The sequence below is a fragment of the Sinocyclocheilus anshuiensis genome, unplaced genomic scaffold, assembly GCF_001515605.1.
Source record: "Sinocyclocheilus anshuiensis isolate Anshui unplaced genomic scaffold, SAMN03320099.WGS_v1.1 scaffold436, whole genome shotgun sequence".
Taxonomy (NCBI): domain Eukaryota; kingdom Metazoa; phylum Chordata; class Actinopteri; order Cypriniformes; family Cyprinidae; genus Sinocyclocheilus; species Sinocyclocheilus anshuiensis.
In genome coordinates this window covers 2767765-2783343 of record NW_015560618.1, presented here as the reverse complement: position 1 = coordinate 2783343, position 15579 = coordinate 2767765, and the positions used below count along the sequence as shown (strand labels likewise).

The 15579-nt window shown below is 35.6% G+C and overlaps 2 protein-coding genes across 2 annotated transcripts in view; one reads left to right on the top strand and one right to left on the bottom strand.

Annotated features, from left to right (window-relative positions):
• LOC107681710 (low-density lipoprotein receptor-related protein 8-like) overlaps positions 1 to 8957 on the bottom strand; it is a 104310-nt gene extending 95353 nt beyond the window's left edge. Inside the window, exons 1-2 of the mRNA XM_016478025.1 lie at positions 8844 to 8957; positions 8223 to 8354 (exon numbers count right to left, since the gene is read on the bottom strand). Of these exons, the coding sequence (XP_016333511.1) occupies positions 8223 to 8354; positions 8844 to 8910 (199 nt within the window). The 5' untranslated portion in view covers positions 8911 to 8957. The remainder of the gene's footprint in view (positions 1 to 8222; positions 8355 to 8843) is intronic.
• A 3435-nt stretch (positions 8958 to 12392) lies between these two features.
• LOC107681702 (doublesex- and mab-3-related transcription factor B1-like) overlaps positions 12393 to 15579 on the top strand; it is a 4814-nt gene continuing 1627 nt past the window's right edge. Inside the window, exons 1-3 of the mRNA XM_016478013.1 lie at positions 12393 to 12799; positions 13321 to 13376; positions 14787 to 15025. Coding sequence (XP_016333499.1) covers positions 12393 to 12799; positions 13321 to 13376; positions 14787 to 15025 — 702 coding nt within the window. The remainder of the gene's footprint in view (positions 12800 to 13320; positions 13377 to 14786; positions 15026 to 15579) is intronic.

Here is a 15579-nt window from a genome sequence, read left to right as displayed (position 1 = left end):
TTTTGTATTTTATTTTGATAATGAACAAACTGCGATGTAAGTTTGAATTGCTAGAATATGTGGGGTGTGTGCACGCGAGACGCCGGTGCGATCGAAAAGCTGAAACATAAAAAATAAATTTTTGGAGTAAGTTATAATCCGCAAAAGTGTTTACTTTTATTTTTGCACACTCACAATACATAACACAGTTGTTGTGTGATTATTCTGTGACAGCTAGTAATTTCAATTAAGATGCAAAAAAAATATCACTCGTATGTTTTTGGAGTCAGGTTTTCTTTTCTTCTTTCCTTTTCTTACACAAGCCCTACGCTCACATCTGCTCACCATTACTGCATTTATTTGACCCAAAATACAGCAAAAACAGTAATGTGTTTTTTTATATATATATATATAATTTAAAGTGGTTTTAACATAAGGCAGCAACATAACAATACAGTGCCTTACCGCTCTGAATTTATTTTTATGTTTTATGTTGTTGCCTTAAATAAAAAAAACTGCTTTAAATTACTTTTTTTCAGTTAAGTACTGAGTTAAGGGTATGAATACCTGTGCAATGCACGTATTTCAGTTTATATTTTTAATATATTTGCAAAAATGTCATATATGTTTACATATAGAGAGACATCATGCTAATGTTTGTTGTACTGCCTTAGACTTATGCTGATTTAATTTAAAAACACTGATTAATCATATATGATATATTAAATAATATAATAGTGATATATTAAAAGTATAAATTATATATTAATATATAGTACAGTACATAGAGTACACTTGTGCAATGTAATCTATATTTTATAGCAAATCTTGACTGTTGATTTTTTATATTGTTGTAAATATGTTAACTATATTATTGCACAGCTCTGTATATGAAGTTGTATATATTTTATATAAAACGTTATTTGCAAAAGTACACTCTTGTAAAGCGATATATACTATATAGCAAATCTCAACTGCCTGCCTTTTATTTTGGCGCAACATGTACTGTAACTATATTACAACTCGGCTCTAATCTGCTAAATGCAATTGTAAGTCATGAAAAAGTACTTTTATGATAATGGGAATCATGAGAATAATTAAAATTACAGGCAACTCAAAAGTAAAATGTCCGGTTGCAGTATCGTAATGAGACTTTGGAAATTAAAAACACTTTAACTGTTGAGAAAATAATATCACAGTGTAAAAAAAAAACGTAATGGTCCTAAAAATAGTCTTCATTCTTATTTCTTTCTTTTAGATTTTAAGGGCTGGATTATAACCTGCACATTCACCCTTAAACTCATCATATGGACCTGACCCACATCACTCTCACCAGATGCATTGTTTATTTTGCAGCAGTAACTATAAAGTGATTTACAGAAAACATTAAGAGACATTTGATTTTAACGGCTGCCTCTCACAAGACTAAATAAATCCTAAATGTAAACAGACGCCTACTGTCTGCATGATTTTTCCCTAGTATAAACAGCATCATTTACATTTATGCATTTGGCAGACACTAGTTATAATCGAAAACAACTTGGTGGGCATTCAAGCAGTGGCGGTCCCATCTGTGTCTGTGTGATTATATACAGACAGACAGACAGACAGACAGATAGATAGATAGATAGATAGATAGATAGATAGATGGATAGACGGACGGACGGACGGACGGACAGATAGATAGATTATGTATTTTAAACATGTTCATATTGATTCTAAAATAATAATATGGAACAATAAAATACAATAACAAAAATCCAACGCTATTTACCTATCATTTTTAATAGACACTTTATTTTTGGACCATTACTCAATAACTCTGTAAACACTACAGGTGTCATGATGGTCGTGGGTACAGAGGTGCCGGTTTAATTTACCAGAGCTGAGTGCTCTAAAAGCGGCTCACTCACAGATCACCATTTCAAAATCATTTTGATTCAGATGTGACTGAAAGTGATGATATCTGAGTGGGTGGGCTGTTTACTTTGCAATTAGTCTGTCTGTTTCAAAAGTCTGACCCAGATTTGTGGAATGTTTGTGAACACGATAGGCCAGCATTATCACATTGACAGAGTAATGAGCCAAACAGTGTGATTGCCTCCTTTCAGGTGAGCTTTCACTTCAATCTCGCCGTTACCACACCTAAAAACTTCACCCACACTCTTAAAATAAACATTTCAAAAGGAGGTTTTCACAGCAATGACATTGAACAGCCATTTTTGGAACCTTTCAGTGAACAGTTCTAAAAAGGAAAAAAATTTCATAGTGTGAAGAACATCTAAAGAACCTTTTTCACGATAAAGAACCTTTTGTGGAATGGAAAGATTCCATGCATCTTAAAGGTTCTTTATGGAACCATCAATGCCAATAAAGAACCTTTATTTTTAAGAGTGGTGTTACTTTAGAAAGAGTTTAACATATATTTGACAGATATATGGGAAACTAGATGCATAATTGCATATCCAGTTTGTCCTCTAAGAATATTAGCATAACAGATTTGCACACACAAGAACGTATGAACAGATATGTGTTATGCATCGGTATATAAATTGGTATGAGCTGATTCCTTGATGTTAACGTTAAGCTCTCCTGCTCAGCATCCACTAATCTTCCCACAGCATCACCCTGACTAATCACAGATAATGGGTGGATTTGAACCACTGAGTTCCTAATAGCCACATCGGAGCGCTGGCTCATGAACCCAGATCACACAGGAAGGGGAGACACCTCTCAGACTGATTATCTGCTGTAGGGATAAGGAGACTTAGTTCGCTCAAGACACTAACCCCACAAAGGCCTATCCACAGGTATTCACATGTCAAGACTTCTGAGGCAAATCTGGGATTGGTTACTCAACGTCAGTGAAGTTCTGTTGAAATCAACCTTGCAAAAACACACATCATGGAATTTTCTTTCTCATTAGACATACTCTAATGTTCAATATATGGAGCCTCAGTCCGACTCCACATAGAGCATTCATGGAAGCTCAAAGAGATAGTCACCCAAAACATTTCTGTGAAGCACAAAAGAAGATATTTCATAGAATGTTGGCAATCAAACAGTTTTGGTGACCACTGACAGTTTTGGAACAATAGTAGATGATGACAGAATTTTTAGGGGGTGAACTATCCATTTAGATGAAAAACTGATCACAAACCATCAGGATTCTATCACAAACCATGAGCAAATAGCATACGATACGACCACCCAAATTTACACATTTGGCCCATCCTAATGAACAACAATGTGAACTATTTCTGTGTGCAAATATTAGCCAATAACAAAAAAGGGCATTTACATGCAGAATCTTAACGGTACAGCAGAAAAGAAACATATTCAAAGTCAACATACTGTAATACAGCATTGATTTGTAACCGAAGTGATAAGGGGTGACAAGGGTGGCTCTCACAAAACCTTTCAAGAAATTTCCAGGTTATGGTTCATATCTTCCTCCAAAAAAAGGGGAAAAATACAAAACATATATTGCATAAAACTATGTAATTAGAACTCTTTTTTTGCATTGTGATGACAATTTTCACTACTGTCGCGCTGATAACCTTGTGAGCAGCACGCCAACATACAGTACAGTGCGCTACGGGTGTACACATGGTCTCTTCAGTAGTTAAAATTCAGTAGATAGGCCTAGTTATGTGAACATCTCCTTAACTCTACAATGAGAATGCAGACATACCATGTAGGGCTGTCAAAATGGCTGAAAAACTAAATTCAAATTTTGTACTTAAATATTATCAAACTTCAAATTATATTCGAATTTAAAATACATAATTTCAGTTAGGGTGAAGAAAAACTTTTGGCTTCCCTCCTGAGGCCACAAGAGGGCGCATCGAGCAAAACATTACTAATGCACGCTTATTCAAAGCATAAGATAACATGACTATCTGCGAAAAAAAAGTGCACAATGTTTAAAATAATGTTTATAAACCAATTATAATTAATTAAGTTGCTTAAACAACTAAAAACAGCATCATGTATGTATGCATGGTTTAATACAAAAGGCCGAAAGCCAATCACATTGTCACAGAGTACATTTTTCATTTAAAAACACGAGTTGCAGTGGGATAGGGAAAAAACCCCGCCATAAAGTCTCGATATATGTTTTTTCAAAGTTGAACTTGCATTAATTTTACATGGCTTTCTAAACATGCGGCTCTTTTGTGCGAGACGCGAGTGCAACGGTGATAGATGTCCCTCTAGAAAATGTGCGAAATATGTGTTCTGTGTGAACGCTTGGTTTCAGTTTTGACATAAACAAGATCTTCTCCGCATTGATGTTCTCTTTTCCCGCAATATTTGTAATTAACAACGCAGCAGCGGCGCATCTAGTGGCTTCAACTGGATAGGCTAACAAACACATTATAATGCAACAACACTTACACCGTCATCGCATCTCGTGCACCACTGATAAGGCTGCCTCCTTAGCGCACACCTAAAATTCAAATGCAACGTTTTTGCATTCGAATGTGGATTTTTATTTTAAATTCTACGAATATTCGAAATTCAAATTTTTTTTTTTGACAGCCCTAATCCCATGAGCCTTTTATCATTATTAGGATATTTGCTCTTCACAGTCTGCTACAGAAATCCTCCAGAGATGCATTCTTTTCAATAACATTCTCTTGCACTGAGTCCAGGTCTAAAGATCACTGTTCAGTGCTGCTGGTTATTTCTCACTCCGCGCTCTGTTTTGAATTACTGCCGTTTTCTTATTCCTTTTCATTCTATTCCAAACATCAAATCTTACATCTTACTCTCCTCTGGTTTTGCTCTTTTATTCTGCCGGTCCCTACAGGTCTCCACGGGACTCGCACTCGAGCCAAATACAAAAGAGTTTTTTGGGCAGACGGAGGGAAAAGCCTCTTGAGGTGCCCACAGACGGGGGCTACAGCTGTACAGAGGTCGCGTGGGGTTGCAGTGCTATGGTGAGAGTAAAAGGGCCGTATTTCAGTTTCACCTGCCATACGCTATTTGGTACAGTGTAGTAGGGGTCGACCGATATGTGTTTTTCAAGGCCGATGCCGATACCGATTATTACAGATCAAGTAGACCGATAACCGATATTTTGAACCGATATATATGTCTGGTGTAAAAATGAAAATTAATGTCAAAATTAAGAATAACAAGGGCTCTGACAAAAACTGCCTTCCCTGGTGTTGGGCGGAGACTGCTTTAGGCCACAGAGTGGTGAGTTCTGACAGGCTGCATCAGAGCCAAATAGCGCGTTTCAAAATTAAGGTATTTTATCGGCGAATCGGTTTTGAAAATGACCGAAACCGATAATCGTATGTATTCGTATGTAATCGGAAATGTATCAAACACAGAAACGCATAAAAGCGTTCACATTATGCTTGTCTCTGAGATGAAGGAATCCTTCCTGCCTCCTCTGTCATACAAAATCACATGCCAAAATGACACAGCTTTAAAATACATTTTAACGCTTTGCTCTTGACAAAAAGAGAACCCTTATTTACTCATACGCAACACGTATGGTGTGAAACTGCATTTTTATTAATTATTCTGGCTGGTTTCCTGCCCTTCGGATTATAATCACACTAAAAAGAGGAAAATATGGGAGAATTAAATAAAAAGAGATTAATATGTTGTATCAACACTTGGCACAGCTCAACTCTTTTTGTTTCTGTGCCAGTTTTTAGTGGAACAAGGTGTGGAGTTTTGGACTAGGATCAAGTATCCATGTGTCCAAAAAAAAAAAGCTGATTACTGCAGAAATTACTCTACAATATGGTGCTTCAGGACCAAAAAATGAGCCAAAATGAATAATAATTCATTACTATGTTCAATTTTAAGGACTTTTTTTTTTGTTTATTTTTGTATAATTTTGAATAAATTTGTATATTTTTGTATAAGTTTGTATAATAATAAATTGATAAACAAGAATGAGTCATATTCAATGCTCATCAAATCTGCATTTATTTGATCAAAAATACAGGAAAATAGTATTGTGAAATATTATTACAATTTAAAATAACTTATTTATGTGCAGAAACATTTCATATTAATCTAAATGGTTAAAAATGGTTATGCCACTTTTTTCAGTTTTTTTTTTTTTTTTGGTGAGTAGATGTTCCAATGAACAGCATTTATTTGACATAAAAGTCTCTTGTAACATTATAGTCTGTACTGTCACTTTTGATCAATTGAATGCATCTTTTCTGAATAAAATGTCATTCAAAAAACTTTTAGGAGTAATATATATATATTAGTGCTGTCAAACGATTAATCGCGATTAATCGCATCCAACATAAAAGTATTTGTTTAGATAATATATGTGTATATATATATATATATATATTCTTATTACCAAATATTCTAATAGGTTTTACATGACTTTTAACCTGAGAAAGTAGATTACTTTAGATTTTACTATACTCTGCTGCTCAGTATGGTGCTGATTTTAAGGACATTTTTGTTTATTTTTGTATGATAAACAACTATGGGTCACACTCGAAAGTAAAATCTGGGTCCTGAAGCAAAACCGCTGCTATACCTAATCTGCTGCTTATCACATTTATCACTTATGACTCATTTTACGCTCTCAGTCTCAGATTATTAATCATTTTAAACTGCAGAAAGACAGTTCAGCACGACTCAATAAGCCTGACAAATACGACTCATCTTCATGACACATGATCGAACGGCTGCGTTCGACAATGTGCGCTATGGAGAGGGCAGGTCACGAATCAAGAACTCATCACATGATTCTAAACACATATGCATGGCCTTGTCATGCATTAGAGGTGGATATATAGACAGCGTGTAGATGAATCCGTTGGATTTGACATGGGGGTGGGGGTGCTGGTATAGGAGGAGGATAAAAGGGACATGGGGGGATGGGATGGGATGGAGAAGCATCAGGGGAATCCATTGGGGCGGAGGTCAGCGGTGTCTGTGCCAATAGTTGTTAGAACAAGATAAGGAATTCTAGATCAGGATCAAGAATCTCTTAGTTGCAACACCAGAAAATCAAACAGGCTTATTTTTCATTCTGTTCTATTATACATAAGACAAAAAAAATACTTCTAGATCTACAGCACCTAATTGTGTGCTTGGATCAATGAACAAAGTGGAAATAAAAAAACATTTCCCTATTATGACAGGCAGTATCCCACATGGACGTGTTGCATTGCTTGGATGCAATAACTTCAGACTGCATGACTGCCCTTTGTTGAGAAAACTTGAAGGAGCAGTCATAACAGTAAACTCAACAGGCGCATGATGCGGTGACACATAAGTTGCTTAAGAAAACAAGCACTCACTTTGACCTGTTTTCAACCTGGAGCCACACTTGACAAAAATCTCTTAAAAGTATGTGAGAAAGTTACTGCACAAAACACACGTACATGGATTGGTCATATACCGCAATTAACCGTCTAATGAGAGAACAATGCATGGAATGCTGGGAATGTCTGGCTGGATGAATTCCACAGTTTTTGTTTTGATAGTTTATGCTCCAAAAACAGTCAAATCATATGCAATACATTTCAAATTTGCAGGTATTCTTTCAGTTACTCTTCAGTTACTCTCCATTAATCTGGTCTAGTTGTCATATACATATATGTATATAAACAACTGGGGTCAGTAAGATTTTTTTTAAAGAAATTAATACTTTTATTTAGAAGGGACATATTAAATGTATTTATTATGTTAAACGCTGATCTTTTACTGAAAAATGTAGTGATAATAATATGAAATGTTCAGAAGACTAGTGTAATGATGCTGAAAATTCAGCTTTGCCATCACATAAAATACATTTTAAAGTATATTCAAATAGAAAACGGTTACTTTAAATTGCAATAATACAATATTACTGTTTTATTGTATTTTTGACCAAATAAAAACTAACAAATCTTACTGGCCCCAAACATTTGTTTATGTTAGTTTTTATGTATTAAAGGTTTCTAATATGCACAACAACAACAACAACAAAAAAATCAAAATTCAACAATTATTCTATAAAGAATAATGGAGCGAAGAGTTTGACAATTTGATTCTAGTTTTGATGCTTTTCTTCTTTGGTCATTTGTTACAAGTGCACAGTACAAACGTCAGTAAAGAAAAAGTGAGAAGTTATTGTTTAAAAAAAAGTCTCAGAAGTCATTAAACCCAATAAATGCTGATGCATGTGGTCTGGTTTTTGTTTGCTCTTAATATCACTGCTGCTGGCTGCTATTTTCACATGTGTGTCAGTAAAGGCTACTCACGGCAGTTCTCCTCATCGCTGTTGTCAGAGCAGTCATCATCATCATCGCATCTCCATATGGTGGGAATACATCTCTTATTGTTGCACTGAAACTGTCCATCCTCGCACTCCGTCTCAGCGCCAGTTTCAGTACCTGTGAACGACAGTGAAGAGATTTACAGTCGCCCACGACAGATAACCTGCAACCATCACAGTATATCTAACGTTACTACTGCACAATAACACAGGACCGAACCGAGCGAATCCAAACACACCGCGTGCTTTGAGCAGCAATTCTATTACTACACGCGCAATTCAATAAAGCCATGACAAAGAAAACAAATCTTTCTCTTTCTTTCAGTGCTATTTCAGACGAAAATGTTTCTGTGGATAGTGATGCTCGTGAAACAACAAACGAATATGCTGCCAAATCGTCCACCTTTAATATTCTACTCGTGTTACAAACTAGCTTTTTTTTTGTGAGTTTAAAGGCAGAAATGTGGAAACACAAGGCTGCAGTGTGTCTGTAGGATCAGGAGTGTTTAGTCTCTCGCACCCACGAAATATCCAACACAGCATCATTCATTCAGTTCGTTGAAAAAGGCTCCGGGTAATTACATTTCAAAAACAGAATACAACAAACCTTTTGCGGAGTATAATTCCCAAACTAAAACATGAAAAAATAATAATTTCCCAATTTCTGTCCACATTTCGGAAACGGGTTAGAGTGTTCATCCACAAACAAAAGCGCGTCCGGATGGCGTCGCTGCTTCACTGAATCTCCAAAAGATTCTCTGGCAATTTGAATCAATGACGACATCAAACATAAGCGAGTATGAATAATAACTGCACTGAAGGGTAGCGTGCTACTAAACACCCTTTACTAGAAAATGAGTCAAAACAATACAATAATTGTGGAACTATTAATATTGCAAGGGATTAAATAGCATTTAAAACAAATTCTCCATTATTAATTATTTGTTTTAATTATTCATTTAGTAAGTATGTATTTTATATGAATAAATATTATTATTTATTTTTCTTTGATATATTTATTTATTCGTGATCGGCCTAGAATTTGGATTAAAAATGTGGTGTACAATTTTCACTCAGAAATTGCTAATAAATTTCACCCTTATTTACGAAGAAAAGGCAAGACAGACATTGAATTACACTCTAAAAAATGCTGGGTTAAATATAACCCCGCACTGGGGTAAAAAGGGACAAACCCAGCTATTGGGTTGTTTTGACCCAGCGATTGGGTTGTTTTGACCAAGCTATTGGGTTGTTTTGACCCAGCGGTTGGGTTGTTTTGACCCAGCTATTGGGTTGTTTTGACCCAGCGGTTGGGTTGTTTTGACCCAGCTATTGGGTTGTTTTGACCCAGCGGTTGGGTTGTTTTGACCCAGCTATTGGGTTGTTTTGACCCAGCGGTTGGGTTGTTTTGACCCAGCTATTGGGTTGTTTTGACCCAGCGGTTGGGTTGTTTTGACCCAGCTATTGGGTTGTTTTGACCCAGCGGTTGGGTTGTTTTGACCCAGCAGTTGGGTTGTTTTTACCCAGCAGTTGGGTTGTTTTGACCCAGCTATTGGGTTGTTTTGACCCAGCGGTTGGGTTGTTTTGACCCAGCAGTTGGGTTGTTTTTACCCAGCAGTTGGGTTGTTTTGACCCAGCTATTGGGTTGTTTTGACCCAGTGGTTGGGTTCAAAACAACCCAACCGCTGGGTCAAAACAACCCAATAGCTGGGTTTGTCCCTTTTTAACCCAGCGCTGGGTTATATTTAACCCAGCATTTTTTAGAGTGTAGGCTAAGCATGACATTTTGAAGTACAGTACATAGACTAAAAATAGTCTTTTCTTGTAAAACATACTCCAGTGTTACACACAACTTGTGTGTAAATTTCATTGTATTTATTAATTTGATATGCTAAAGTGACTTACAATACAGTTCATTCAATTTCCCTGTGAATTTCCAAATAGATATATTGAAAACAGATATTGAGTGCATGGATAATTTAGCCTAAAATCTGATGGAACCCTGCACCACCCCTCCGGGATGTTCACACACATTTCCTTAAAAACGTATCACCCTGAAGCAATATGGGAAGGCAGAAAAAGCATGAGATGATCAGTTTTGAAATTGCATTAATTATAATCCTTATTAAGATAATGGGGTTAGGTGACCTTGTAAAAGAGTTACAGTAATATAGTACTGCATCTGTGGCACTGTGCCAGCATGAACTATTCTGTCAGTCAAAACTAGGCCAGAGCTATCCTGACAGGATAATCAGTCATTTTAATAGCAGTAAGATGGGACTGTAAGAAGTAAGAAGCCCCTCCCCCAACTGCTTAACTATGTACACAGCCAATGGCAACAAGGTATTCAAAAGGAAATATTTACAGGGGCAAAGACCCTATTGTCATGAACTTGGCATATACCCAGATTATGTAAACAGGCAGCAGGTGGCTGCCAATCCGCCTTCAGGGATCCACTGAATTGCCACTGAAAGAAAATGTTTAGAACATGTTTTAAAGAGTTTGAGCAGATGCTTTAAAGGAATTCACCCGAAAATAAACTTTTTTTTTTTTAATTTACTCACCCTCAGGCCATGCAAGATGTAGATGAGTCTGTTTCTTCCTCTGAACAGATTTGAGGAAATGTAGCATTGCATCACTTGCTCATCAATGGATGCTCTGCAGTGAATGGGTGCCGTCAGAATGAGAGTCCAAACAGCTGATAAAAACACCACAATAATCCACAAGAAATCCACACCACTCCAATCCATCAATTAATGTCTTGTGAAGTGAAAAACTTTGTGTTTGTTTAAATAAATCCATCATAAAACATTTTAACTTTGAACCAGCTCTCATTCTGATGGTCTCTTGCTAATCTGCATTTATTTGATCAAAAAACAGTAAAAGCAGAAATATTGTTCCAATTTTAAATAAGTGTTTTCCATTTTTATGTATTTTGAATGTAATTGATTCCTGTGATGCAAAGCTGAATGTGTCAGCATCATTACTCCAGTCTTCAGTGTCACATGATCCTTCAGAAATCATTCTAATATGCTGATTTGATGCTCAAGAAACATTTCTTATTATCAGTTTTAAAACAGTGTTTGCTGCTTAATATTTTTAAATGATGCACTACCAGTCAAAGCTTTGGGGTTAGTACAATTAAAATAATAATAATAATAACAATACTTTAATTCATCAAGGATGCATTAGATTGATTAAAAGTGACAGTAAAGACATTATATTAATTATATTACAAAAAAATATATTTCTAATAAATGCAGTTCGATGAACTTTCTACTCATTAAAAAATCCTGAAGAAAATGTATCAGGGTTTCCGCAAAAATATTAAGCAGCAAAACTGTTTTCAACAGATAAGGTTTCATAAGAATCCATTATTAATAATTGAGCACCAAATCATCATATTAGAATGATTTCTGAAGGATCATGTGACACTGAAGACTGCAGTAATGATGCTGAAAATACTTTACATCACAGGACTACAATTTAAATGTATTTTAAAAAAGAAAGAAAGAAAAAGAAAGAAAAAAAAGTTATCTTAAATTGCAGTGATATTTCACCATATTTGTTTTACTGCATTTGTTATCAAATAAATGCAGACTTGGTGAGCATAAGAGTCTTTTTTTCAACAACATTATTATTCCAAACTTTCAGTTTTAGCTTCTTTATTTATGCACAACAATTTGTTATTATTTAAAGTTATTAGGTCATATATATATATATATATATATATATATATATATAAAGGGTTACATGTCAAATTGTAATCCACATCAATCTTATTTTATTCATAAAATAAAAGCATTAATATAAAATTAAAATTAAATAAAAATTACAAGCTCTAAATTCATTATGTGTTAAAAAAAAATCATTGATGTGTTTAAAAAAATAATCATGTCAAAAGTTTTGTTTTATGTGAATAGTTTCAACTTGGGGAATTTCCCGCTTTAGGGGAATTACGCTGTCTGTAATTTGCAGACATGCATAATGAGCCAGTCTGTTCTCACGCTGCTGGGGCAGCATCACGTGAATCTTTTTTTTTTTTCTTCATGAATTTGGCGGACTGACCCCACACATGAAATTTATTCAAATGTAACACATTAATTTGATATTTCAAACTATCATTGATACTGATATTTCGCGGATTTTCGTGGCAATGGCAACTATTCCAGCAGCGGCAGCAAATAATGGACTAACTGCTGAAAAAGCGGCGCGCAGCCCGAAGTGCGCCAGGTGTCGGAACCACGGCTTCATCGTGCAGTTAAAAGGCCATTCGGGAAAATGTCAGTTCAAGCAGTGTTTGTGCTGGAAGTGCTCTCTCATCAACGAGCGGACGAGAATCCTCGCGTCTCAAAGACGGATCAGAACCGAGCGTCCCGAGCAGACCGCTTTATCCAGCAGAAAAACGGTCTCCGCGGGTAACAATAATTCAACTAACGGGGTAAACGGTGAAACCGACATCAGCGCGAGAAAGAAGAGTACTATTATTAAAGCGCCCGCTGACGACACAGCCTACCTCGAGCTCCGACCGCCTGTAAGCACGTGCGGTCCCGTTAGCGCGGTAAACATTATGTAATTTCTCAATCTTTTTATTAGAAAGTGTTACTGAATATTGTATAATACTGTATATATCCACAGATGCACCACCTTTTCCTGGAGAGTACATAATTAAAGAGGCAGTTCCAGGGCAAGTTTATCCAGCAGATATGTTGGCAATGCCTCTTCCCCTGTACCAGCATTATCTGGACAGATACATGTTCCCGGCCGTGCTGGTGACCCTGAGACCACCTGCACCAGGAGCCTTCAGGGAACATGTTGGATTTGTTCCCTTGCCAGCAGGGGCGCTGTCCCATCCGCTGGAGACTCCTGAATGGCAAGTATGTTTCGCAGGCATGATTGTTCTGCCATGGCATCCATTAAAATTCCTACAAACTATTATGTTAGTAAGACAAAGACAGCATTGTCCATTGTAGTCAATGTCTGAGCTACTGTAAAATTTGGTGAGTTAAAGGGGTCATATGATGCGATTTCAATTTTTCCTTTCTCTTTGGAGTGTTACAAGCTCTTGGTGCATAAAGAAGAGTTAACTGTGATCCGAAGACACCGGCGGGACCGAGCGCGCAGAATTGCGCCGTTGGAGGTTTGTGCTTTTTTCACTAAATACTTTTTTTTTTTACCTTATTTTCTAACCAGTAATCATTTAGTTTCAATGGCAACCTTTACTAGTAACCATTAATATAACGTACATGTTTTTGGAGGGACTCTTATTATAGCTTAATAAGTCATTAGCAATCATTATAGACTATAAATGAAAATGGATCAGTATAACGTTAACGTAGTTTTTCTACATTCCATATACAATTGATACAGAAAATCAAAATTTAATAAAAATAAAATGATTTAAGAGGTAATGACATTTCTGAGGCATTTAAATGCATTTTGTAACATTACTGAAAATAACTTTATAAGCGTTTTTACCTTAATAATTATATTTCTACCTTAATAAACCATTTCTGCTTGAACGGACTTAATAATAATATTAATAATAATACGTACTTTGTACTTCGGTTAAGTACTTTGTAACCAAATCGGGATTCGCGGGAGTAACATGTCTTAAATGTTTTATAAATTCAGTTTGAATAAATATGAGGTGATAAAACTCTTAAATATATTAAATGGTATAACAAATGTCTTTATTATCATTAAGAGTGATGTAATTAATTAACGTTACCTAAACTGTTGCGCTCCACAGGCTCGGGGTTTCTATGACAATGTTTACTTCATATTTACTATTAAGTATTTATTTATATAGCAAGTTGTAGATGGTTGTTATAATCTATCTCCCTAATCTTCGAAATGGTTTTATTATTAATATGAAGCTGCTTGGCCGGTTCTTTTTCGAAAAAGCCGCTGGAAGTAACTTAGTAAAGCATAAACATTTCAAAATAAGAGTCCTGGTGTATTTCGGGCTGGTTTATGATTAAAAATGTAAATAAAACATACCTTTCTGGACATTATTGTTAAACATTATTATTTTTAGTAAAACAATAAATTATATTTAAAACGTGGCAACAATAAACTTAATAAACAATAAACGGCATTTAAATCAACGTAGTTAAATCCTTGCGGCTTCTCTCTCGGTCGCCAGTCACAGAAAGGAATCATTTTTAACACATTCAATAAATAGATTTTACTACTATCAGCACAATAATCTGTTCTTGAAACACTAATTTGTACATGCTGATATATTAACACATTAACACAATAAAACATGTATTGACTATTTTAAACTTTGTCATTTATCAAAAATGCAATTAGCTGTATAGTCTGACCCGTTTAATTTCTCTGGTCATGCAAAATATTTTTCATTTGCATGAAATGAGTTCATTTAGAAGTGAACTCATGCAACAACATTATTTATGTCACGTGTTAAAACACATTTACACTGTAAGAAATATAATAACGGTTATCTTTTAAACATTATGTAATTTCTCAATCTTTTTATTAGAAAGTGTTACTGAATATTGTATAATACTGTATATATCCACAGATGCACCACCTTTTCCTGGAGAGTACATAATTAAAGAGGCAGTTCCAGGGCAAGTTTATCCAGCAGATATGTTGGCAATGCCTCTTCCCCTGTACCAGCATTATCTGGACAGATACATGTTCCCGGCCGTGCTGGTGACCCTGAGACCACCTGCACCAGGAGCCTTCAGGGAACATGTTGGATTTGTTCCCTTGCCAGCAGGGGCGCTGTCCCATCCGCTGGAGACTCCTGAATGGCAAGTATGTTTCGCAGGCATGATTGTTCTGCCATGGCATCCATTAAAATTCCTACAAACTATTATGTTAGTAAGACAAAGACAGCATTGTCCATTGTAGTCAATGTCTGAGCTACTGTAAAATTTGGTGAGTTAAAGGGGTCATATGATGCGATTTCAATTTTTCCTTTCTCTTTGGAGTGTTACAAGCTCTTGGTGCAACATAACACATTTCATTACACCAAATACACAAAATAATGTTCTTTTTAGCAGCATCATATGACCCCTTTAAGTCTTTGATACATACACGATCAAAGGTTTGGGGTCAGTAAATTTTTTTTTTTAAGAAATTAGAACTTTTATTTAGCTAGGATGCATTAAATTGATCAAAAGTGTCAGGAAAGACGTTTCTAGTGTTAGAAAAGGGGTTTTTTTTCAAATGAAATGCTGTTCTTTCAAACTTTCTATTAATCAAAGATAAAACAACTGTTTTCGACATTGTTAATAATAAGAAGAAATGTGTCTTGATGTTTCTGTTGAAAATTCAGGAATAAATGACATTTTAAAATATGTAAAATT